The 24,241-nt window shown below is 37.5% G+C and overlaps 2 protein-coding genes and 2 pseudogenes across 5 annotated transcripts in view; 2 read left to right on the top strand and 2 right to left on the bottom strand.

Annotated features, from left to right (window-relative positions):
* LOC148733210 (uncharacterized) overlaps positions 1-537 on the bottom strand; it is a 3,595-nt pseudogene extending 3,058 nt beyond the window's left edge.
* LOC111328895 (adenosine receptor A3-like) overlaps positions 1-5,268 on the top strand; it is a 21,133-nt pseudogene extending 15,865 nt beyond the window's left edge. The window contains exon 2 of the transcript XR_016000739.1: positions 2,972-5,268. The product of XR_016000739.1 is annotated as an adenosine receptor A3-like (transcript). The remainder of the gene's footprint in view (positions 1-2,971) is intronic.
* Positions 5,269-7,163: 1,895 nt separating this feature from the next.
* Positions 7,164-13,434, bottom strand: LOC111328857 (phosphatidylinositol N-acetylglucosaminyltransferase subunit C). 2 transcript variants are annotated; one of them, XM_088758897.1, is made up of 9 exons: positions 13,071-13,434; positions 12,117-12,186; positions 11,500-11,654; positions 10,895-11,007; positions 10,153-10,209; positions 9,961-10,016; positions 9,549-9,696; positions 8,789-8,955; positions 7,164-8,096 (listed from the first exon to the last, which is right to left on the bottom strand). In XM_088758897.1, the coding sequence occupies exons 1-9, from the start codon at positions 13,240-13,242 to the stop codon at positions 8,033-8,035; spliced, it is 1,002 nt and encodes a 333-aa protein (XP_088615023.1). In that variant the 5' UTR covers positions 13,243-13,434; the 3' UTR covers positions 7,164-8,032. The 2 variants fall into 2 exon arrangements, with proteins under 2 accessions (XP_088615023.1, XP_022789128.1); XM_022933393.2 differs by lacking the exon at positions 10,153-10,209.
* Positions 13,435-13,457: 23 nt separating this feature from the next.
* On the top strand, positions 13,458-24,155 carry LOC111328856 (uncharacterized). 2 transcript variants are annotated; one of them, XM_088758895.1, is made up of 7 exons: positions 13,458-13,968; positions 15,031-15,321; positions 18,131-18,299; positions 19,230-19,483; positions 20,911-21,180; positions 21,515-21,592; positions 22,635-24,155. In XM_088758895.1, the coding sequence occupies exons 1-7, from the start codon at positions 13,677-13,679 to the stop codon at positions 22,829-22,831; spliced, it is 1,551 nt and encodes a 516-aa protein (XP_088615021.1). In that variant the 5' UTR covers positions 13,458-13,676; the 3' UTR covers positions 22,832-24,155. The 2 variants fall into 2 exon arrangements, with proteins under 2 accessions (XP_088615021.1, XP_022789127.2); XM_022933392.2 differs by having other exon boundaries at positions 13,459-13,968; positions 20,917-21,180.
* Positions 24,156-24,241: the final 86 nt, after the last annotated feature.

The following is a 24,241-nucleotide window of genomic DNA, read 5'->3' on the forward strand; positions in this document are numbered from 1 at the left end:
TTTTGTGAAACAAATAACCGTACTGTGTTGTGACGTGGGCTAAAAGTGTAAAATCATAGAAAAAGGTGGGGTATATTAGATAACACTCCAAAAGAGTATGAGATAATTTTATAAGTACTTTTGAAGTTGGTCATCTGAGGATTGTTCCTTTCCATCCTATTGGAGAACCCTTCATGCGTAAGACTTCGGATCATTTAACTCGAAATATAATCAACGACTATAAAATGAATTTTTTGGTATCATGTCTCTCAATTTCGTCGTAAATTTTACAAAGCTTGATACAAACAACTTGTTTATTGTCGCAACATAAATCTTTAAAATGGTATGCTTTCCTCCGCCTCAATTTCATTTGGTTTGCTTTTATGGAGATTCCGAAGGTCCTTGCACCAATCCATAATTAAACGATGTCAAATTAACTGACTTGTTCAGTAGTTCGTAACACCGGTGGCTTGTAGTCAAGATACAAGGTAAACTTTGTTACTTAGTCCACTCTGGTACAGCATTCATAGCACCATCTTGTACCTGACTTGTATCCATCATATGTTGCACCTATGCCACTTAAGACATCAGAAAGTCTGGCAGGAATACGCTGTTTCTAAGGCCTTGCGAATGGTTTGCGAGGAACCGAGCACCTGTTGTACGTTGCTCCTCCGTATCTTGTCCCAGCGAACACGACAAACTATTGATCCACCTTGGAGTTCGGCAGCTTTGGCCAAATCTTCGGACAGAAGATATTTTCGGCCGGAACATTTACGGCTCCTGTTTTTGGCTTCGCCGCATTTTGTGCGTTGGAACTGCACAACAAAACCAACGCGACGACGAGAACTGAAGGAGAAAAAATTGCTCTTGCTGAGCGCGAACGCTTCCGAAATTCGCTTACATTTCGTTGTTGGTGCAAACACCAAACCCTCAGGTGTAAGCGCTTGAAACTTAAAAGCAAAAAAACTTTCATCGAGATAAACCTTTCTCCTAATTTCTTTTCCTTGCTCTCAGTTTTTGTTTTCAAACTCCGCGGCAATCGGAATGCGTGCGGAAACTCAATGTTTTACTTGTGCGTTGTGGGTTTTACCGCGGTGTTGACCCATGATAAGCGTCTCAGGCGAGTTTTCAGTGGATACTGATCGTCTTCGTTACATTTCGTGGCATCCTATGTCGAATACCATCTAACTTAAGTTTGAAACAGAAAACTTAACAAGAGATTGAAGTCCTACTAAATGATGTAGTGCCCAAGATTAGATTTGAAAGGGTTAAATACTTTTGTCGAACAATGATTAAAAAGACATAATAGCGAGTTTTCATTTAATATTATAAACTATATTATTCTTAAATCATATTATAAAATCTCACATAGTTTGAACCTATTACGCATTTAGTTACAGTGGTGGAAAATTAGGCTCGGTGTTCTGCTAAAGAAATCTGTAAAGTGGAAATTTTTCTGGGCTTTTGAATTGCAGCATTTGAAGTTTTTGTTTAACTGATTAAATCTGTGTAAGTGAAGAGCACACACCTTCTTTTCGACTCAGTTGCCCCTTTAGGGGCCTGGAGCATGATAAGAAGGGCCATGACCGACATGTATGTTTTTAAACTAAATTTCCTCAGGGTAGCATGCTCCGAACCCTCTGATCCAAACTTGCATCTAGGTACTTGCGGTTGTGGCTTAGCAGCACCCACAAGCTCCCTTTCTACCCAATTGCCCCTGAGGTCGATCGTCTGAGCTTAAAGTTCGGCATCGGTTCACTCACAATCGCTGTCGGCTCTAAAGCGCATGCGCGAGGGCAAAGTTTCGCGCTCAGTCCTCAAGAACTCACTGAAAGGCTTATGAAAAAACTGTGTTAAAGGGGATAAGAACTGTTGCTTGTAAACTATGAGAAAATTTTGTGGAGGCTGAGCCTGAAGTTTACCAGTAAGAGTGCCTTAGTGTTCTTATTGCATAGGTTGGGAAAACCCTGCTTTTATAGGAGGCGCCTGTCGAAGACAAATCAAGCGCAGTCCTGTATTGTTTATACTCTTATTACAACAACAACGACAACAATCTTTATTTGTACTCACTCTTGCTCAGAAAAAGTTACAACAAAGAGAATATTAAAAAGTATAAGTTAGAGTACTGGCTGCCTGGAATAACCATAGGGGCTAGCGGAACATAGAAATAATGTCAAAAATTGCATAGAAATAATGTCAAAAATGATCGAAACTTTTCATTGAGACCAACGCCTCGTGGATTTAGTAAGATTTAGCGAATAGAATTTAGGTGAAGCTTAAATCACTTCAATCCCTCAATTTTTTTTTAATTCATGAAGTGTCGTCAATCTCGCGCCTTTCGTCCTACTCCCAGATTATTTTTTGGCTTTATATCTCCTGGAGTAAAAAGATGTTAAAATAAAATTTTCAGAATTTGATAGATCCTCCCTTTTTTTTATCAGATATTAAATTTTCTGGAAATTGAAAAAAAGTTATTTTTTCCCTTTTGTGATGCCTTAGGAGAGGCGGAAATACCGCAAAGTATTTACCTTCCTTTTGTTAGCAAAACTGTAGGGGTTCGAAATATTGTAGAAGTCGAAATTTATTCAACATTTAAAGCCCTCATTGCCCTCAGACAGAAAGTATTTTATCCACTTAGTTACTCCATTGTCCCTGACAGCAAACTTCTTATGCAATTGCATTTAGAAAAAAAGGTTTGTCGTGTATTTATGCATACCGTGTACCATGAAAATGGGGTTGCCAATCATAGATAACTACGGTAATAGGGTCTTCATTAGTAACTTCTTCCACTTGAGAACCTGGTCGATTAGCTAAAGCTATCATTATTACCGTGATAACTATTATTTTTATTGTCATCATTGTTTTATCATTATTTTTAATATGAGATCAGACATTAGTCATTAATTATACATAACCCCTCCTTCAACAGCCAACACGTTTTGACTGGAGCCATCAATTTGAATAATTTGTGACTCAATATTTTTATTTTCAGAGGTTCACCCAAGATGCGTTGGATGTCGACTTCACTGCCACACGGGTATAGTTGGGCATGAACTGACGAAAAGATACGCGTGTGTTAACACGAATCACAGCAAGACGTATTTGTGGCAACTGAGTTAAAATTGCTCATTAACCCGTGTGGCAACAAATGTTTATCCTTCCGGTCCACTATTTCAAACAAAACGTTTCGTCTTACCTTATCGAGCAGGTTATTATGTATGTTTTAGTTCTTGAAAATCAATGATATGGAAGCTGCCCTTGGCTGCATCGGCTGGTTCCTTTCAATCACAGCAGTTATAGGGAACAGTTTTGTGATCATTCTGGTAGCCTTAAGTCGTCGACTTCACTCCACTGCCAACTGGTTCGTCCTTTCTCTTGCAGTAGCCGACACAATAATCATTTCACCATATTTCCACCAGCATATTTTTGCACCGCAGAGAAGTGCAACATGAACATGATCACGGCATTCTTTTGGTTTTCCTTTCACTCTTCGGTCTCGAATCTCTGCGCCTTGACCTGTGATCGCTACATCGCCATCGTTCACCCTTTAAAATACAACGCTTCTTTTACAAAGAGACACCCTGGACTTGTAATTCTGACAACATGGTTGCTTGCTTTTACAATTTCGTCGTCAAGTTTGGTGACAAAATACGTGACAAAATCTGACACAATACAGAAGGGTTTATTTTTTATTACCGTCCCTGCATGTCTCTTACTTTCCTGTGTACTACTCTTTTATGCCGTGATTCGCATCATTGTTGTGGCACACCAGCAAAAGCAGCAAGAAGTGGTCATACAAATTCAACTTCGCTGCAACCAATTATCCAGTGTCGGAGAAGACAATGCATTGTGTCGTAGACGCAACAAGAACAACTCAGCTCCCTTCATAATTGCTGTAGTATTTTTCTTCTTGGGATGCTACTTAACGGTAAATATTTTAATTTTGTGCATCAATTTTTCTTGCGATGTTTCCGAAAGAACTGGAAATGTGGTTACTATTCTCCTTATCTTAAACTCCACGGTGAACCCTTTGGTCTACGCGTGTTCAAAAAAGGACGTCAAGAGAGAACTAGCAATACTTATTCGCAAATGGAAAATCAAACTCAACAGTTCTATATAAACCTTAGTATGATAGGCAAAAAATGGAATTTACTTATTTTTCCCATTTTTTCTTTTCTTCCATCATAGAGCGCTCACATAAGTACAATCTCATTATTAATTCTGAAGAAGGCGGCAATGTTTTGTGGTGGTAATTAATCATGAAAATTATGTAAATGCTTTGAGTGTTTCAAAGTACCATTATTACACTCTTGCGTTGCCACCAGATCACGAGAAAATAGGACGAGGAAAAGATCGTCAATTCGTTTCTAGTTCTTCGCTTTTGTAGTCGAAATTTCTCCGTGGTATTTCCAAAATAAAAAAAATGTGTGAATATGTACAGCATGCATTAAATGATCAGGTGCAAATTTCTAATGCAAATGAATATAGATAAAATTCATAAATTAGACTGAGATCAAATGCAACTTATTCATTCTCGACTAATTAGGCCCGGTTCAAACGTCGAACTGTACATGTGCCGAACCTAACAGGTTCGGCATATGTAAAGTTCGACGTTTGAATCAATTAGGATCGACGCTTTTGTATTAGGGTGGACTCTGCCGTTCTATTCGACTGAGCTTGTCGAATAGAACGGCAAAAGATCGACTTCGATTCATACGTCGATCTTCAATGGAAAAGGAAATCTGGCAAATTTGAACAGTTCTTGGGAGAGGAGTTTTCTTGAACAATGTTTGTCTTGCGACTTCGAAATTCCGGCGGAACAGAATTAGAGGTTTCCCTATTTCATACCCTGGCAAGGTAGCTTTCACAGTCGTATTCAAAATTAATTTTGAAGGTTAATTAAATGTAGATACACATATTGACACAGATGAGTGGATACTGCAAATTCCTTTAGATAAATAAGGTTAAATTAAAGCTACTGTATGGACTGATGCAGACCCACTATATTAATAACTACAGAATACAAAGGAATCAAAAAATTGGTAACTACCTATATAAGGCCAAGAGTGAGATCTTAAATTGACCGAGCGATAACGAGGTCAATACGGCTAGGCCGTTCGGGTCGAAGTTATTAAGGTTACTTCTCCTCTTCAGTGGGAAAGTCGTTTTTTCTTTTATTTGACTAGATTGAAGCCAGATATTTAACCTAACTTTTCCCGAAAACAAAAAAAAAAAAGTATCTCCAATTAAAATTAATTGATTAATGGATTAAAAGTTAATTGATTAGGATGTAGTCATTACCTCTTACCTGTGCGAGTCCCTTGGGGGAATTTTGGCGGTAACCGCTTATTTTCATGTTATTTGTACATTTTGTTTTTCAAAAGGTAGGGTAGGTAATCATTACGGTGGCCAATTTATATGGTATAAATATATGCTATAAAGGCTGATAGTTTCGAAAGAAACTGTTTGGGGCTGCGTCGGTGGGAGTAACGAAATAATTTGGATATATCAACAAAGTTGAAATGGTAAATTGGCCACCGTTACGGTTATAAAAGCTGACGTTTCGAGCGTTCGTCGTCGCTCCGACGAAGGGCTAACGCTCGAAACGTCAGCTTTTATAACCGTAACGGTGGCCAATTTACAATTTCAACTTTGTTGATATATTCAAATTATAGCATAGAAACCTCAGGTCAGACTCGCCCTAGGTCGTCTCGTCCCTAGGGTCAAAACGCTTCAGGTCGTTTCGCCCCTAATGTCGGATTCGCCCTACGTCGACAGTTGGTCTGTCGAATCCTCCCTTCCCTTCTTCTTTGACAGGCAGTAGTGGAATGAGAGCTCAGTTAAAACTCGACAAAATGACCTGGAATCGCTACCAGAGATAAAAATAACTCAAAAACATTATCTGAAGGTTATATTTTATTTGCTTTGTTGTTTACGGGGTTACAGAGCTTCAGTTTAAACTTCCGTACAAAGCTTTGTAATATTATCCTCTCGTAAATAGTTAAGCTGCCCTGTGATTGGCGTCGTTAAAAACGGGCCGTTGAACGCTGAAGCGATTTCCCTTGGACAAAGATTAAGTTAGCAATACTTCGAGACCAAGGTGGTTTCGATTACTTTTACACTAAAACAAATTTATGGCAAAGTTAGAGAGAAACTGACTTTTTGAACTGAATTGCAAGGGATGCTTTTAGACACGACGTCGAACATGTGGGAATGTTAATCCCCGTCAGTCTCATTTGAATCAAACGCCAACTCAAGCTTTGATTTTGGTGGGTGACACTTTCATATTTAGTTTTCTGGACTATAAATCTCTTTGTCGATCTGCCTGAATTATTTTCTTAGTTGTTTTTAATCAGAAATTATTGAAAAATTCCACTGCATTGATTTCCTTCAAGCCTAATGTTTCCTTCTAGCCCTTTCGATATTTTCTCCGGAATTTTATTCTATAAAGTAGAACTAAGCACAGAAATAAAAGCTTGAAAAGTGGGCCATGACCACGGAAGCCTCAAGAGATGGAGATTTAGGTGGTTATGGTCTCTTCCGTCAACAGCAGAGACGCCGCGGTGACTTCCCTTATCCCCTTTGAAATAAGAATGACAGGTTGGACGCTCGAGTCTCAATAATCTAGAAACAAGGCCTACTCACCAGAGACTACTTTCATTGATAAAATTCAAATTTGACTGATTCTCCGTTTCCGCCGCTAGCTTTACAAATAGCGGTTTTTTTTTTCCTTTAAAAGTTATAATACATATCTCTCTTTACTTTCAAATTTAAGTTATATTTACGTAACGTGTAATGTTCGTTTTTCTTCACGCGACCTAACAAGCTTGTAGCTTAAATAATATCGTGTATAAATAAAGGTTATCTACCTATGATCTAAACGGCAGCAAAGCATAAGAACTGGTGAAAAAAGACCGGCCTGACGCGAAGTATTTGTCACATTTCCCTGTCTGTTAAAATATGGGGCATCACTTTTGATGTGCTTTCAACCGTGATGAGTTGCGAGTCGATCATCCATTGAGGGTTTGAGAAATTTCATTTCTCCAAGCCACTGAAAGAAATTGGTCGAAATCTAACAGAGTTTCGTGTTGAAAGATACTTCTCAATAGCATGAGAAAAAAAAAACAAGAATTCTCAGTTTTCACAGGGGACAAAAGGGTGGGAAATGAAGACAGTACTCTTGATTAAGAAATTTCTGCTTTTATTTATTACTGTAACATTTCTTATCTGAAGGAAAATATTTTTTGCATAATTCTTGTAACTCAGATATCAAGGGAATAGCTAGGGGGGATCTGGGGTGCCCGTGACCCCCACTTTGTAAGCCTTTTATTACATTAAGTAGAACACAGCAAGGAGGTCAACATGACAATCTGGCAAGTACCCTCTGTCTGACATTGTCACCCCCACCCCACCCCTCTGAAAAATCCTGGCTACATCCATGAAAATTTTCATTTCAAGGGCAGGTCCTAAGGCGCTCAACCTCTCTTTATTAACTTGAATCCAAGCTGTTAAATAAAGGCTGTTTAAAATTAAATTAAAAAATGTTACTTACAGTGTACACCTTAAGACGTGATACAGCTACACTTACATTTCAGAGTTACATACATCTGTTTCCACTTACTTATGAATTTTTCCGGAAGGGTAATTAGTCAGTCTCGCTAAAGCTTAACAGAAGCTTCAGTAAACTTGCCACGAGAAATAATCTGCAACAACAAGTATCATCTTTTTTTACTGTTTACAAAGTGCCATAATGATTGTACAAGAAAAACATGTTTCCCCAAGCAACTTGAAACATGGGGTTAAACCAAATGAAACTCATAAAGCCAAGAAGAGACAATGTCATTCCTCTTTTTTTGTGTGTCTCCACTGGGTCAAAGCAAAAGTTTACCTGGCTCACATCCAAACAATTATGGGAGGCAGGCTTATGTTAAATTTCAGATGGGGTGTTTCTAGCTGTCTCATTGAAATGACAGTTAGGATGGTATTAATTGCCACAATCCATATATATATGCCTGTCTGGAGAATACGATAACCTATGGATCTTTGACTGTTGTTATTTCTGCTTTGCTTCAAGCTCTTCTTCAATGACAGCTTCATCCCATGGACCATGTATATTGCTACAGAGATAGAACACAAATGCAAGGAATTAGCTAACCTACTGACCCCCAACTAGAAAGCAATTATTGACTGAATGAGGTTGAGCACAATAATTTACGATATCAAGCGAAAACCAAATTCAATAATTGCTTTATTATACATTTTTGTAAACAATCTTCAAAATGCACTTCGCACTGATTTTTCAAAGTTGGAGAACACTACACAGATGAGGGGCTTGGAAACTGGGCAATCCATCACAGGACTATCCCCTCGCATGGAATCAAGTATCACTGAAAGTTTGCTGATACTCGTCAACAGTCCTCCACATCATAGAATCCCTCTTCAGTCTTGAACTCCGACCTTCTGATCTGGAGTTCCACATACTAACTGTAAGGCTACATAAACAATACAATTTAGTTATTTTGAGAAGAAATTCCATCTTAGAGAGGATTCCTAAGTAAAACCTCAATCACATGACATCTTCAACAAGACTGGAAAAAACAATACTACTAGGACCTTCCCAAAATTATTTAACTCGATTTGACAATTTCCATTTGCTCATTTTAAGCTCATGGACAGGTGTGACCTGAAAATCATTGTCTATTGAGAACAGCCAGTTATTTGCCAATTTCAATGTAAATCTGAAAAAAATCTAAAAACATTGAATCCTAAATTTATTCTTATTTTTAGAATTATTTGCAAACATGCTTACTTTTTGAATCGTTGCAATTGAATTAGCCAGAATGGACAAAAAAATGTTATTGCTAGGTGAACAAGAGCCAGCAACAATGCAAACAGTTGGGAAAGTGGCCATAGCATTGCAACAGCAATTAAAACCAGAGTCCAGGTCACTAGAACATGACTTGATGGTAGCTGCATCTGAAGAAGGTTTAAAAAGAAAGCAATTGGAGAAGTTTGCAAAGTTTGAGAACACTACATAGACAAGGGGCTGCATAGAAACACAGCGATCCATTACAGGACTACCCCCCTGAATCTTATTGAGTATCCCTTAAGTTCAGAGTCTTTTTCAAAAACTGAGTTACATATTAAATTTCAAAATTACCCTTTACATGGTGTAGAACTTCTACAAACAAATTACAAGGTAGAACTGAATTACCTTATATTACATGTTTTGATTTGTTATTTTCTTTGTTATTACTAGTTTCTTTGTTATTACAAGTTTTTTAACACCTTCCACACATTTTTTGTCATCAATGAAAGTCTTTTTAACTCAAGGGGCTAATAGGAACTTAGATAAATACTTGTAAAATACTTGAACCATGGGAAAATGCTAGTGACTAAAAATTGTGATTGGTTAGAGCTTTACCTCAGATTGATCAAGATGGTTCTACAAACTTTCTCAACTAATCACAGACCACTAACAGGTAAAAACAAAGCACTCAATATTGCCTTAATTTCATCACTTACTTGAAAAATCCTCTATAATTTCATGAGACAAGATTTGTGTGTACCTTGAGCTGTCTTCTCAGTGATGGAAACAAAGCAAACAACTGCATAGCAAATGTGACAGTGGCAAAGACATGCCAGGATGAGGGGAGACGGGACGCCAAACATACAGAAGCAAAGATGGAGGCATTTAGGGAGGCAGACCTTGAAACTCTATAAAAAAAATAAACAACTTTGAAATCAGGTTACATTAGCTGGAAAAATGCACATAGCTCATGAGTTGCTCGCAGGTCACGTGTGAAGAAGTTAACCAAACAAACAACCTAATCTAACACATAATATAACCGGAAAAAAAATAAACCAACCAATTTTACTTACTGTCAGTGATAGTCTGAGCAAGCTGAAAAGAAACATTCCTCTACCAAAGATTTTAACTTTTAAGATGGGCAAAGGTCACATATTGTTCTAATTACTTACATCGCAGCACGTGTTCCATAATCATACAGAAGAAGGTTCATCCCAAGCATGAAGGTCTAAATAACAAAATATAGCACCACTGAAATATTACCAACTGATTGAATAATCTCTGCATATATACTGAAGTGAAGGGATGCTGCAGAAATTGCTATTCTTTAGGATCACATTCTCCCATTAAAAGATAGAACTCACCAAAAGTTGTCTAGCTCCCAATATGTGCACCTGGGCAGCATTATAATTACCGTATTTCTAGAAGGCAAATTGAGTTCAAACTCCACTGAAGACTACATTCCTCCATTTGGATCTAATTTCTACAATCAATTGCCAATTGCCACATTACCTTTAGCCTATTTTTCAAAGTGAGTCCTAGTGCTCATCCTCACATATGATAATGAGTTTGCATTCAAATGTAAATTAAACTCATTTTCACAAGAATGGTTTAGAACCAGGCCTCATTTTGAAAAGTGGCTATTTAAGGTAAATCAAAAATGGCCTATTGAATCTACATGTCAGGATCAATTCATCGTGTATCATTCACAAGTCAAATGTACTATACTTCAAAATTTTATTACTTAAAATGTGAAGGTGAAGGAGAGATATAGACTGATGTGACTGACAAATGTTAAATACCAGTAAAATGAAACTATGGTTTGGAGCATTCATATGATTATATCATTCTCCTTCTCTCTTTGGTTCAGTTATACTCACCTCTGTTACTTTCAAAAAATAAAAAAAAAAAATAAAAAAATTGAAAGACTATTTATATATTAAGTAAACATACTAACATATTCTTAAGATTTGGCTTGTAACAATTACAAATCTTCAACAGTTTAAAGCTATAAGGATGCTTCAGCTTACTACACAAGCCAAATAGTTTTTGATGTGAAAACATTAACTGTACAGTGCATCTTTCTTTAGCTAGGTCACTTCTTACCGTCATGGCATAGATGGTGTCCGTGCTAATAGTATCAGTTAAGGTTTTTAAAACTGGGGATAGCACATACACAGAGCTAAGCACCACAATACAACTTTTAACATCATCTACTCCTGCAAAAATAAGTAGTAATTTTTAGTACTTCCAACACTCAAACACTATCCTAACAACTAGCTGACAAAATCAAGCTGACAAAATCACATCTCTTTCTTTAAAGATTATCAGAGAGTTCATTATTTTATAACCTACAGTTTTCAATTGTTTTTGTGTGATGGTATTCCTGGAAGAGATTACTGAAGTGTGAGATATCACATGCAGAAGTGAGGGACCTAACTGTATTCATATTGTTCATAATAAATGAGGGTGTTGTTGTTACTTGTGCAAGAGATAGCGGTCCATTACAAGAAACCACTGAGCATTAAATAGGTTTTCCCTGACTGTTGCTTTGCACATATTTAAACTTCTGAATAGTAAAGGACTGAATCTTAAATTTTTATTGATTCAAAGTTCAGCTTAAAGTTTATAAACACTCTCTCAAACAAAAAGAAAAACTGATGGAAGAACAAGAGCATGTTATTCTCAATATGCTTTTAAAATGATCTTACTAGTTCTTTTTGATTCAGATCTTAATGCCCCTCCATCCAAAAGATCAAAAAGAACACATCCTGCCAGTGTCAACAGAGAAGAAGCCACAAACAGCAAAGAGGGTGACAAGTAACCAAAGTCCATGTACACAAAAGCTGTCACAAATATGCAAACACTGAAAAAAGGATGATAAATAACATGTGCAAACTGTAGTACCATTATTCTGAAGAATTCAGAGAAAACAAATTACATCTACAATCATACTTAACAACTATCACTAAATAATGATTTAGCAGGGCTAACAATGATTAGGGTTCAAGTCTTTAAGAATTCAGTAAAATATCTAACTGTCTTTAAGGTATACTCAGAAAAAAATCCTGAGTAGACATTAAATTGTTGTTTGTTTCACCTTCACATGCTCACTAACTGTCTTTCCCTTCTTTTAGTTTGTAACGGGTTACTGGACAAGTATAGTAAATCTTTAGGAATTATGGAATATGAGATAACAAGGCGCATCAAAAATTGTTACTTTGATGCTTTTAGCTAGCTTTGTCATTAGGCACAAACAGAAAGACATCAGGATAAAGTTTCAAAAGAGTTATTTCTCCAATAAAAGCATAACATTTATTTTTCTTACCTGCTTAGCTGTTGTGACACTGTTCCAGACTCTGAAACCACTGACCAGAACTGGTAAGTTCTTGTATTTACTGAAAGAAAATTTAACAGAAATAATTACCTAATTACTTAACTCTCTTTCACTCTTCTTCAGGCTTGGTGAAATCTGAATTGACCTTTAAATTTCAAATTAAAATATTGAACCAAGGATAAATTAAACCAGAACATGATCAACTTTATTCCAATTCCCACACAATCACATCTTTACCTTGTACTTCCAGATATCTTTTAGGCTGTGCACCAAATTTTTTCAAACTCAGTTTGCATTAATGGCTTCAAATCGTATCCATAAATTTCTTGAGAAGGAATTAATAAAAAAATCAATTTCTAACAATATTAAAACTTCAATATTTGACAACTGGTCATTGTGTGGAATTTCTTTACTACCAAATAGGGCACAGCAGCACCCCAATACCCCACGGGGGGGGGGGGACTCCCTTATGAAACTGACGGGGATGCTCGTTGTCTTGCTTAGGGGTGTAAATTTTGGATTTTGGTCTCGCTTAGGGTGTTCCAGGAAAAGCGCCAATATTTTAAGCCGCCAAGGTCTCGTTTAGGGTTCCGTGAAGAAATACAGAATTACGCAAAGAGAAACAGAAGTAAAATTTTCTTTTTAACTTGTTTTGTTTACCGTATTACCTCAACATTAACTAGTTTTCTATTTCCCCAAGTGTCAGAGAGACAATGCATGAACATGAGCGGTCACTTTTAGGGGTCAAAATTTGCTTAACCCACGCCCAGATGGTCTCCTTTAGGGGTTAAATTTAAAATTTCTGACGAGCATCGATCCCCGTCTGTTTCATATGGGAGCCCCCCCCCCCCCCCCTTCCCCGGGCCCGATACACAGCATCGCAAAATCGGTAAACTAGTGATTGCATTCTGATATAAATCCTCATCCATAGTGTGCTGTACTCACGATTTTTTCTCATTTCATCAAGAAACGACTTGTCTACATAATTGTCCGGAACACCTTGGTCTTCATAGAGCACTTTTCTCCATGGCTTTCTCCTTTTCATCTGAACTGGAAGGAAGTCGTTATCCTTTCCAAAATAATCAACCATGGTTTGCAGGAACAATGCACACTGCATATTTCATGCGTCGTCTCAAAGAGATGAAACAAATTAGACTAATTGTGGGGTTACTTTACCTATTTATCCGCCATGTTGGATTCAACATATATCCTGTTACACTATATGATCGATACTTGACCAAAAGATTTTCAGTTAGTTTGGGTATTGGCATTGCAGGCTCATTTAATCTATCATTGTACTTACCCATCGTGCACTCATCGTACTTACTTCGTTCGTACCCGTTGTAAAGTCGGATTTCGTTGTCTTTCGTCGTTTAACTTGCAAAGTCTGAGTTAAACAAAGGATGGAGCTCGAAGTATTTTAGTATCGTGAATAATCTTCTTCTGTGATTTACATTTCAAAATCCGATGTAGGAGATATTCGGTTTCGGAAAGAAGTCATTCCTTAATTGCTAAAAAACTCTATCCCTGCTTCCGCTTCGGCCTTCTAAAATGGAAGACAAGCACAGAGAAATCCTTCGAAAGTATCGAGATGCGTTTTTGAAGGACCTAGAACCTCTAAAGGTGATAAACAGACTTGATTTCCTTGACGATGATGATCGGGATCAAGTGAAAGCGCAGAAAACGCGATCAAAACAGGCTGAAGAATTACTTGACATGCTTCCCAGGAAGGGACCAGATGCTTTTCATGGATTCATCACAGCTCTGTACAGTGGTAGCCAAAAATTCCTCGCGAGGCCTCTCATTAAGGCTTCAGGGATGGAAGAGTCACATTTTTCAAAAGGTGAGGCTGTCTATGTTTGTTCGCCGATGAAGGGACGGTTTGCAAGTAAGAGGTATGGACTACCAACATTGTCCTCTTTTCTCCCTTTCCCTTATATCCCTAACTCCCAAAATTGATTGACATGTTAATTCTCCTTGCGGTCTCAAAACATTTCCCACTAACAGGTGATGAGAGTAGACAGGATTATCAGCCAGTGCTTGTTACCTTGATATAACATCAAATTCTTCTACACAATTCATGAGGAAGTGTCTGGCAGTTAGAAAGGAGAATTAATTTAGTAATGGAGGGGGACATGGGGGATTCTGAATACCACAACACCACAAACAAAATAGAAGAAACACTGCATCACTGCCAGTAATATTATCAACACACTGATATTGCTATTATACAGTCTAAGTCTCAGGATTTACCTGGTCTGGTTTAACTTATCTTTACTATGCACTGGTCTTTGGCTGGCCAATAGTGCATGTGGTAGAGGTCAGTTTGAAATTACAAACGTCGAACACTGTAAGATTTGAGATCACCACAACATCACAATGCCAGTTGTTCTTCACCGCAATACTGCATTAAAAAATTGTGTTTCAATTACATGAGGTGACTAGGAGTGATGCTACCCGTTCTGTATAGAATGCTACTGCTACCGCTTACCTCTAAGCTTTGACTCAGGTTTCTCTGAAAGATCCCCAAGTCTCCATTTACACTCCTAGATAGTAAAGAGTGTCTTGTATCTCCCATTCAGTTGGTGAACCGTTATCTCTCTGCTTGAATTTTAGCGTTGCAACCATGAAACAACCCCATCCTCTAAGAGGTCATGTGTATATGAGCCTTTTGTCCACTTGTTACAGTCGGTAACTGATGCATATGCATTTTCTTTTAACATCCTTCACTTCTAGTAACTGAGAAAGGTCTATATCAGTAATTGTATTCACATATTTTTGAGAGAAAAATAGGATAAGGTTCTTACATGAAAAGTACTGTTACAATATCTCTTTACTCTCAGTAATTTTTGGAGTAGTTATCTTGGCACAAATTTTTTTTACAGTGGTTTTTATCTTTGTACAGATGATGAAGTTGGTATGACAACAGAACACAAAAAAGTCCTTCGTACAAGTTGCAACCAATTGTCTTCCATCTCTATTGAAAAACTGGTGCCACTTCTACCCAAACTACTTGATGAGCGTGACAAACAAGAACTTCAGAATACTAGAAAGCCAAGCTACGACAGAATACAGATCCTGCTTACTGAAATACTCCCTAAAAAGGGTCCTGAAGCATTTCAATGTTTTGTGGAAGCTTTAAAGAGAATTGATCCACCAAAGGCTGAACAACTGCTGATAAAATCCGGAATGAAAGGTTCTGTTAGTAAATTGCTAAGAATAAACAGCATCTTTCAATAATATAACCTGCAAAGGTTTAGATGCTTTATGTTATGTAATACTTTAATTTTATGCTTCAGTCAGTCATGTCAAGGACAGGACTGAATGTAGCATAGACTGCTTGATGGTATTGACTGATTGTAGCATAGACTGTTTGATGGTATTGACTGATTGTAGCAGAGATTCATCGACTGATTGCAGCATTGACTGAAAAAAAAGTGGTAAAGTTAGGTCGTTCTTTTTCAGTTGTTTGTGATGTTTATGTCGTAGATGAGTCATTTGTATGGAGCGGGTAGTTGTTGACATCTGTTTAGGGGAGTCTGTTCTAGTTAGTAAACCAGCTTTCCAGAGTCAGTCGTTGAAAGTAGTCAGTGCTGTAGGTTAGGCATTGCACAGAGTCCCAGTCAATGTTGTGGTTGGTAAGTCGATGGTAAGTCGACTTACCATGATATCGATGGTAAGTCGACGTCATGGACTTGCTAAACATTTGCCCAACGTCTACTTACTTTCAGTACAACGGTAAACTCTACAAACAGTATCACAGCACTGCCGTGGGTCTCCAGTTTCTGTTGTTATAGCAGAAATTGTGATGCAGAACATAGAGGAACGCGCCCTTTCGACTTGCCGACAAACGATACCGCTTTGGTTACATTACATTGACGACACATTTACCGCCGTTCGACACAATGAAATCGACACATTCCACCACCACCTTAACGAACAAAACACTGACATACAGTTTACCAGAGAAGTCGAAGAAAATGGCAAACTTCCTTTTCTAGACTGCCTGGTAAGCCACAACGACAACTCATTACGGACGACAGTTTACAGGAAACCGACACACACCGACAGATTACTAGACGAGTCATCCTACAACCCTACATCACACAAAGCCACAACTATCAGAACTTTAACACGACGTGCACAACTAGTATGCAACTCGACAGACAGCTTATCCAATGAGAACAAATACCTTCACTGTGTTTTTTCGAAGAACAACTACAACAACGACTTCATCGGATGAAACACTCACCGACCCACTACCACTATCAAAACAAACGACACCGCAACACCTATGACTACAGCAACCATACCGTACATAAAAGGCATGTCTGAAAACATCTCATGCATCTTACTACCCTTCAATATCCACGTCGCCCACAAACCCATCACCACACTACGTCAGTTACTAACCAACGTTAAAGACAAAGACGAACCGAGGAACAGACAGGGAACGATTTATAAGATCAATTGTTCCAACTGCCAAGCCTCCTACATTGGTGAGACTGGCAGAAACCTCGCAACAAAACTGACTGAACACAGACAGGCGATGAGGAAAGGTGATGTCAGCAATCACATTGCTGAACACCATCGACTTACCAACCACAACATTGACTGGGACTCTGCGCAATGCTTAACCTACAGCACTGACTATTTTCAACGACTGACTCTGGAAAGCTGGTTTACTAACTTAGAACAGACTCCCCTAAACAGATGTCAACAACTACCCGCTCCCTACAAACTACTCATTCACGACATAAACATCACAAAAGACGGAAAAAGAACGACCTAACTTTACCGACAGATTGAAACAGACCAATCACGACCAACTTACATCACTTGAGTCTTACAGCCAATAACATCACTGCAAAACCAACCGATCATTTTACACGAACTGGAATAAGAACATTCTACCGACAACAATCATTCACTTGACTCTGATGATGACTTCCGCACAGGTTGTCGAAACGTCAGTCACTACTGCCGATAACAGTCCTTCTCAGAACTACACTCTCCCGGACGATCAGACAACACCTTCACATGTTACCCCCGTGTTCAAGCCATTTTCCGCATAACATACATGTTTATTCAAACTCATATATAACTACATAAATTTGAAAGGGAGAGTCTAGAGGTTAACCCTATGAATAAAACTCTCCTAAAAACCACAACAAACAAAAACAACAACAACAACAACAAAAAACAAATTTATAGCTTCAAAAAGGATTTAAGTTTACATTTAAAAATTTCTAGGCTACGGGCTTCATAGACTCGTTGCAGCCTAGGCTCATTGCATTAACATGTACTCATTAATTACATCGACTGGTTACAGCACAAACTGATTGATTGCATTGACTGATTGTAGTACAGACTCATTGATCGCATTGACTGATTACAGCACAGACTGATTGCATTGACTGATTACAGCATAGACTAATCGATGGCATTGAATTATCACAGTACAGATGATTGATTTCATTGACTGATTACAGCATAGACTGATTGATGGCATTGACTGATTGTGGCATAGGCTTGTTGATCACATCAACTAATTCCAGCAAAGACATTAGTACAGACAATACATGTAGTTCAAAAATTTTAACAACATTCAAAATGAAGTTTTAGATACCTTATGACATGTAATGCTGGGAAGGATGTTAATTCCTTTGGTTCAAAAGGTCACAAAAATAATTAATGTTATTGATGAGGTGCAATTCACTTCGTTTGCTACTATAAGTAGATGTCAAAGAAGGCAATAATAGAACATAGAGCAATAAGACCTTGAGATTAAAATAATAGCCCTAAATTCAGGATTCACTTGTGTTTGAGTGTTTGCATCAATTTTGTAATCCCTTTTTCCATACATTATAAATTGTACATAAAAGAATATATATGTCTTGTATATAATAATACTAAGAGATTGGCTTGTTGCTACCTGTAGTAATCACTTGAACATTCAGTCCCTGAATTGAATGTTCACTTTTTTTTTTTTTTACATACATTAGGATCTTCCAATGGTGAAGAATCACTCACATCTACTGTTCCTGTACAAGAAACCTCTTCTAATTACACACTGGCTTCCCCAGTCCAAGATGTTCTTGATGATCAACACAAGCTGTTAGAAGAATTTTGTACAAGAATGGATAAAGAAGTATTAGGAAATGGATGGAAAAGGTCGGTTTATGTTATCACACTAACTTTTTCTGTAATGCTATTATTGGTTGAAAAATTTTGAATTGTTGATGATTGGATGAAGCTTCTTGAAAGAAACTGCTAGTACATAGAGCCTAAAATTTAAGTCAAAAGACAAACATTGTTTAAATGCCCTCAGAATACATTTATACTTTTGGTCTGTGCATGCCTCTTCCCTTTGTACAAGGCCAGTTTGATGATAGCACAAGAGGTAATAGCCTCAGATGTATGTTAAGAATGGAGCTTTGATAAAAGTGTTGGAATTTTTCACAACTGATTCTAACTGTAATTTAGGGCGAATAGACACCACAGTGGCCAGATATTGCAATTAATGTTTTCAGAAACAGTTAATAAGAATAATCTTGCTTGCAAAGTAATTTGGTTTTATCAACTGAGTTGATAATGTAAATCGTCCACAGTAAAGGTTTCAAGGGTGACATTTTTAAATGTTAGCCCTTTGTCAGAAAGAAAGACAAAAGGCTAATGCTCATTAAACATCAGCTTTTAAACCTTCTATAGTGGCCAATTTACATTTATTTGTCAACTCGGTTGATAAAACCCGATTCCCTTGTTACCCCCACTGACACAATACCACAGTTTTGTAAGAAACTTACTCCCTTTTGTGGAAATGCTTAGAGTTTTGGTGAGAGAACTAGAATCTTGGAGAAAATTGGTAAATCAAAGACTTGTTTGTTTATAATTCCAATGAATTAACCCTGCTGATTTAAAACTGTAGAATGCCCACCTCTAAAAAGCACAGAACCTTGCTTGCCATTATATAGTAGATAGTTAGGTTTACATATTTGACATGAAATTTGTAAGTCCTTAAGGAACCTTTTTCACCCAATCCAGCTCGTAATGCAAGTAGTCTCCAATACTTCTTCTTCGTGGCCTCATATACTTTTGTTTTAGACTTTGCAAAGAACTTGGCTTGCCAGATGAGGCAGAATCTTTTGTGGAAAAGGAATGTGGAAGCCCTACATTCTCTGTTATAAAGGGTTGGATTTCTCATAATGGAAGAAGTGCTACAATACAGACTCTACTTGATGCTATCAACCGTTCTCAGCGCAAAGATTGTGTAGCTTACCTTCTGAAACCTCTTAATCTCAATGGCGACGTGGTTGATAGTCCTGTCACAGATTTAACAAAGAAATTTGATCGTTTAAGTGAGTGAAATATACCATTAATACGTCTCGTAAATCTCAATCTACATGACTTTTAAGGTACATGTCTATCAAACTACTAAATTTAAGTCTTCTACATCTACCAACCTGATTGTCTGCCCTAGTAAGCCTGATATATGAATCATCCTCACTGTTTCTTCCTTTTTGCTCATGTACTCATGTTCCTGCTCTTTTTTTCTCTCATCCCTGCCCATCACTATTTTTTTTCATACTAATCCAGAAAGGTGGCTGGTTGCTTGATGTCGATCACTATTAATCAAAGGATATTATAAGCATATTAGAGGTGCTATTAGCGATACAGTCAAACCTGGGTTGCTTACTTTGCTTGTCCTATTTTTTATGCATATGAATTAGTTGCAATTACAATCCATAAGAACTTTTTTCCATCAAAGAAAGCGAGTGTAATGACACTCCCATTAGAACTAAATTTGCTCCACTTTTCAAGCTATTGAATACTTAAGCAAGTGTTAAATGTGGATAGAAAGAAAAAATGATGCTGAAACTATTCAATTGATACAGTTTCAAAGAATGGTGGAATCAGCATTGCGTACTGGCTTTAGCATTGTGAAACAAATTGATTTATGTCAGCATGTTATGCTGATATTGAACGTTGTTGATAAGCTTTAATAACCTTTTGTAAATAATTTTGACAAATGTTGACAAGTTAAGTACAATATTTATGATTTGAGAATTTGCTTTAATTCTTGCATAATAAGTACTTATTCTCATTTAAGTGACTCACTTTTATTTACGGCTCAGTGTATTTTGATCATCTGGTTACTCTTGATATTTGGGACTATTTAGCCTAGTCCCCACAAGTCTGGATAATCAAGTTTGGCTGTTAGTTTGCTCAGACACCATATTACAGATTAAGGCAGGAAGTAGATGCAGATGGGTAAAAACATGCTTACTCTCCCCCACCCCACCCCCCTCCCTTCATTCTTCCGGTATGGTTCAAAGTCATTTCCCTTCCTAACCTGACTTTGCTTTTAGGATAAAAGGTGGCAACTGTATACTTTATAAGAGAATACTTTGTCACTGCTAACTAAAAATACACCTATACAGTACAGTTACAAGTATTCTATAAGTCGTATTTGATTTATCTTCACGGGTTTATTACGAATCAACTTAACGGCCTGCTCCCAGTTGGCTTGTTAGCTCAATTGGTAGAGCGCTGCACTAGTATCGCAGAGGTCAGTGGTTCGAATCCCGTACAGGCCTGATTTTTTCAGGTCTGATTTTCGCTATTGCATAAATAGCGCTCTCTACTGCGAGGATCGTGCATCATACGTATCTAGAACCGCAGTTCAAAATAATATGAACTTCATATATTCATCATAACAGTTACAAGTGAAGATTATGATTTCTGGCTCATGTACAGATGAATATTAATTTGATATTGTTTTCAGGTCCAGGTCCAAGAGAGGTTAAATGTTTTGGAGACCTAACCTTCCAAGAAGCATCTTATATCACAGATAAGCTGGGACCTTCTTCAAGGGAACTGTTGAAGAGTGAACTTGAAAAAGAGCCCAAGCTAAGTGGCAAGACAGTACCAGAAATGATGACACAAAGCAAAAATTACCCCATTCGTAGATACACAAACCTCATTACAGGGAGTGAAAGACCAAGTGTAATAGAGTTATTTAGAGAGGTCTTGCCCACTCAAAAAGGAGTAATAGGTGAGTTTTGTGGTAACGAAGTTGATATATAACTGCTAGGATTAGAGGGGTTAAGCTATAGAGCGTGCAGTTACATAAATGTCATTTTGGTAAAGATTGGTGTCTTATAAAACCTATGTTGTACCTCTGACATTGGCTTAAATTGAATTTAAGGCGCATGGTAGGTGTTTTACATAGACATGTTTAAAGTGGTGCGAAGCAAGGCCCAGGGTGGTAAAACGTACGTACTGTGTGCTGGACAATAGATAGCTGAGAAGCATTTTCTCTCTGCTGTCAGGTAAAGCTTTGCAGTTCTTTCCTTACCAGAAACAATGTGTTGTTGTTACTTTGATAGGTCCATTGCTCTCACCTAATACATTTGTAAGAGACATACGGTACTCCTGTAGAAGAAACCTGACCAGAAACTTGTGTGGTATGTTCCATATTAATCTGCCCTTAAATTAAAATTCATAGGTGCTAGTCAAGAATGACGTTAAAATATTTGAAACTCCAACAGTGTGGCAAAGGCATATTTTCAGGTGCTTCTCACCATTTAACAGTTGTGAATGGGTCGCGGCTTCATTCACATAGGTGGCGCGTTAATGGAAAGACCAACAATAAACATGAGCAACGTCAATGTTTAAACGTTATTCTGAAAACATTTTGAAATTAAGAAACAAAACGGCTTGTGTCAACGGAGATGTGTGCTTCAGAAACCATAGACGTTTTTTTCTCCACTTTTAACAATATACATGAAATATGAAACTAACTGCCTTTTTAGATTCTAACGAGTAACAAATCGTTCTTCAAATATTATAAATTTTGTTCCAATTGGCGAAGCTAATTAGATAATAAATGGTAATGATTAAATAATAAATGGTAAAAACTCGATCACAGATTCCACCACTTGAAGCAATTTACTAACTTAGCCACACACGCATCACCAAAACGCGCGGTTCAATCTTATCTGTAGCTCTGATTATCGCCAACTGAATTATCAGTTGAGTAGAGATCGCCAAGAGATGGGGAAAAAGAAGAGTAAGGCTTTTGTTACGTCAGTTATAAGCTTGTAGAATTCTAAAACCTCTTAAAAATTGTGGCATTCCTTTTCAAATTTTCGTTCATTGAGGACAATTTTCAGTCAGCTACAGCGGAATCTCAGAACGTAGTGTATGGTTGCCGATGCATACTCATTCAATTTTGACCAAAAAAATGTCAGACTTTCGAAAGTCATGGGGAGTTTGATTTTCAGCTCTGCGTAAGTGCGGAGCACTTACTGTGTACCAGCTTTCTGATCTCTGAAGAGTCGTTTATCCACGAAACCAATTTGCCTGATTTCGTTTTGTTTTGTTTTGTTTTTTAATTGTCGTTCTTGTTCTTGATGATTTAATGCACCAAGGGTTGTTGCGTTGAGATAGTTTGTTGTCTAGATCGGCGAAAATCCAACTTTGTAAATTTTTCGTTGTGATTTTCAGCGGACGACAGTTGGAAGGCTTTAGCCGAGAAACTTGGTATGGACAACACCACGATCCAATACCTTGACAACAGAAGAGTAGAAAACCCAGCTGATGAAGTCTTGAGACACTGGGAGGTCAAGGCTTATAGCACAGTTGGAACATTGTATGACATTCTGGTCGATCTAGAGCGTCCACTCATTGCTGATCTTTTGTAAAGAGCAACTGTTGCTATAGGAACTGTTTTTCTAGTAAACCAAACAGGGCGGTTTTTTTTTTTTTTTTTTTTTCGGATTGAGTAAAGTAGAACCAAACCCACATTAGTCTCAGTGAAGTAAAAGAGAACAATCAAAACTCAAAGTGAAACTGACAGAAGCGCTGCAAAATGTGGATCAATCATTCGTGACTTTTTTTAACTTTTGCATATGATTGTTTCAGCCATGGGCGCGAGTTTGCTATACCTAAGACTTTTCCTAATTGTGGACGTCCCACTGACACGCGAAAGTCAAATATTTCGTTTCCTTGTTCTCATTGTGCTATTTGTGCTAAAAAATTTAAACAGAGGAGCAAAAGTGCGCGATGGATCGCTGAGAAGACGTACTGTCGCCATAAGGTGACCTGTAAAATCTACTGTGCCTTTTTTTTTTTTTTTTTTTTTAAACAAAGGTTAACTCGTGTCGCGGTTTTGCAGTTGTGGAGTGACTTTCTAACGCTCTTTTTTTAGTAACATCGTATGGATATTATGATTTTTAGCATTGCGTAGAGGACTTGCAGGAAGTTTAATGAAATATTTTTGTGTGTGTTTTAGTCTTAAAGTGGACAAATTGTATTGTAAGAAAACCGAGTAAAATAACATAAAAAATAAGCAAATTATTACCCAAGAAATGCCAATGTTGCGGTCTTAAGCCGGCAATGGATTAAGAAGTAGGAAGTTATTAGATTAACCAAATGATTATACATTGGTGTTAAGCTAAGAAACTTACTCGGCCATTTCAGATTTCATGCTCTCAGTGGTCACTCTAACAGACTTGAATCAGCTAAAAGAAAATTATGGAGAAAACCCCTAATCAAATTTTGGTTTATCCATTAGAGAACAAATCGTGGTTTATCTTTAAGTTCAAAAGTCGTCATTGGACAATTTATCGCCTGGAGTCTTCTCTAAGAATTCCCATGTAGGAGAGGGAACGTTGTTTTCCATTTTATTTATATACAGTTTTAATGCCATTAAACCTACAGTTGTGGTGGTGGAGCGACTCGGCTGACGATAAGACATACAAATATATTTCGTGTAGGTACTAGGTTTTTCAGATTATGCATTATGCTCTCTTGGTTTGGCCATTTTGCTATAATTGCACAATCAATGTGTATTGGGGACGTTTTCGGTTTCCATTATTTTTTGGTAATTATTAAATGTGTGAAAACCCTAGAAATACTGTATCATAACCTAGAAGAATAGAGGTGGTACTTGTTAGCCAATTTAAGAACTAGGTAGCTTGAAGTTAATGTAATAGATTAATAAAAATAATGATTTATGGTTTTGAAGGTTTATAAACTGATTGTCTGTAACACCGTTATCAGCTTGAAGAAGTATGAAAGCCAGACGTAATTAAATAAAGTAGAGTACAGTA

Source organism: Stylophora pistillata, chromosome 4, assembly GCF_964205215.1.
Source record: "Stylophora pistillata chromosome 4, jaStyPist1.2, whole genome shotgun sequence".
Taxonomy (NCBI): domain Eukaryota; kingdom Metazoa; phylum Cnidaria; class Anthozoa; order Scleractinia; family Pocilloporidae; genus Stylophora; species Stylophora pistillata.

What these genes read in the sequence shown, in the direction of transcription:
- LOC111328857 (XM_088758897.1), bottom strand. Translation starts at nt 13,242, where the DNA reads ATGCAGTGTGCATTGTTCCTGCAAACCATGGTTGATTATTTTGGAAAG. An exon ending in GTGTCACAACAGCTAAGCAG is followed by an intron (nt 11,655 to 12,116) that starts GTAAGAAAAATA and finishes TCCTTTTTTCAG; the next exon opens with TGTTTGCATATTTGTGACAG. An exon ending in TATGGAACACGTGCTGCGAT is followed by an intron (nt 9,697 to 9,960) that starts GTAAGTAATTAG and finishes TTTTTTTTATAG; the next exon opens with AGTTTCAAGGTCTGCCTCCC.
- LOC111328856 (XM_088758895.1), top strand. Translation starts at nt 13,677, where the DNA reads ATGGAAGACAAGCACAGAGAAATCCTTCGAAAGTATCGAGATGCGTTT. An exon ending in GATAAAATCCGGAATGAAAG is followed by an intron (nt 15,322 to 18,130) that starts GTTCTGTTAGTA and finishes TACATACATTAG; the next exon opens with GATCTTCCAATGGTGAAGAA. An exon ending in AAAGAAATTTGATCGTTTAA is followed by an intron (nt 19,484 to 20,910) that starts GTGAGTGAAATA and finishes TATTGTTTTCAG; the next exon opens with GTCCAGGTCCAAGAGAGGTT.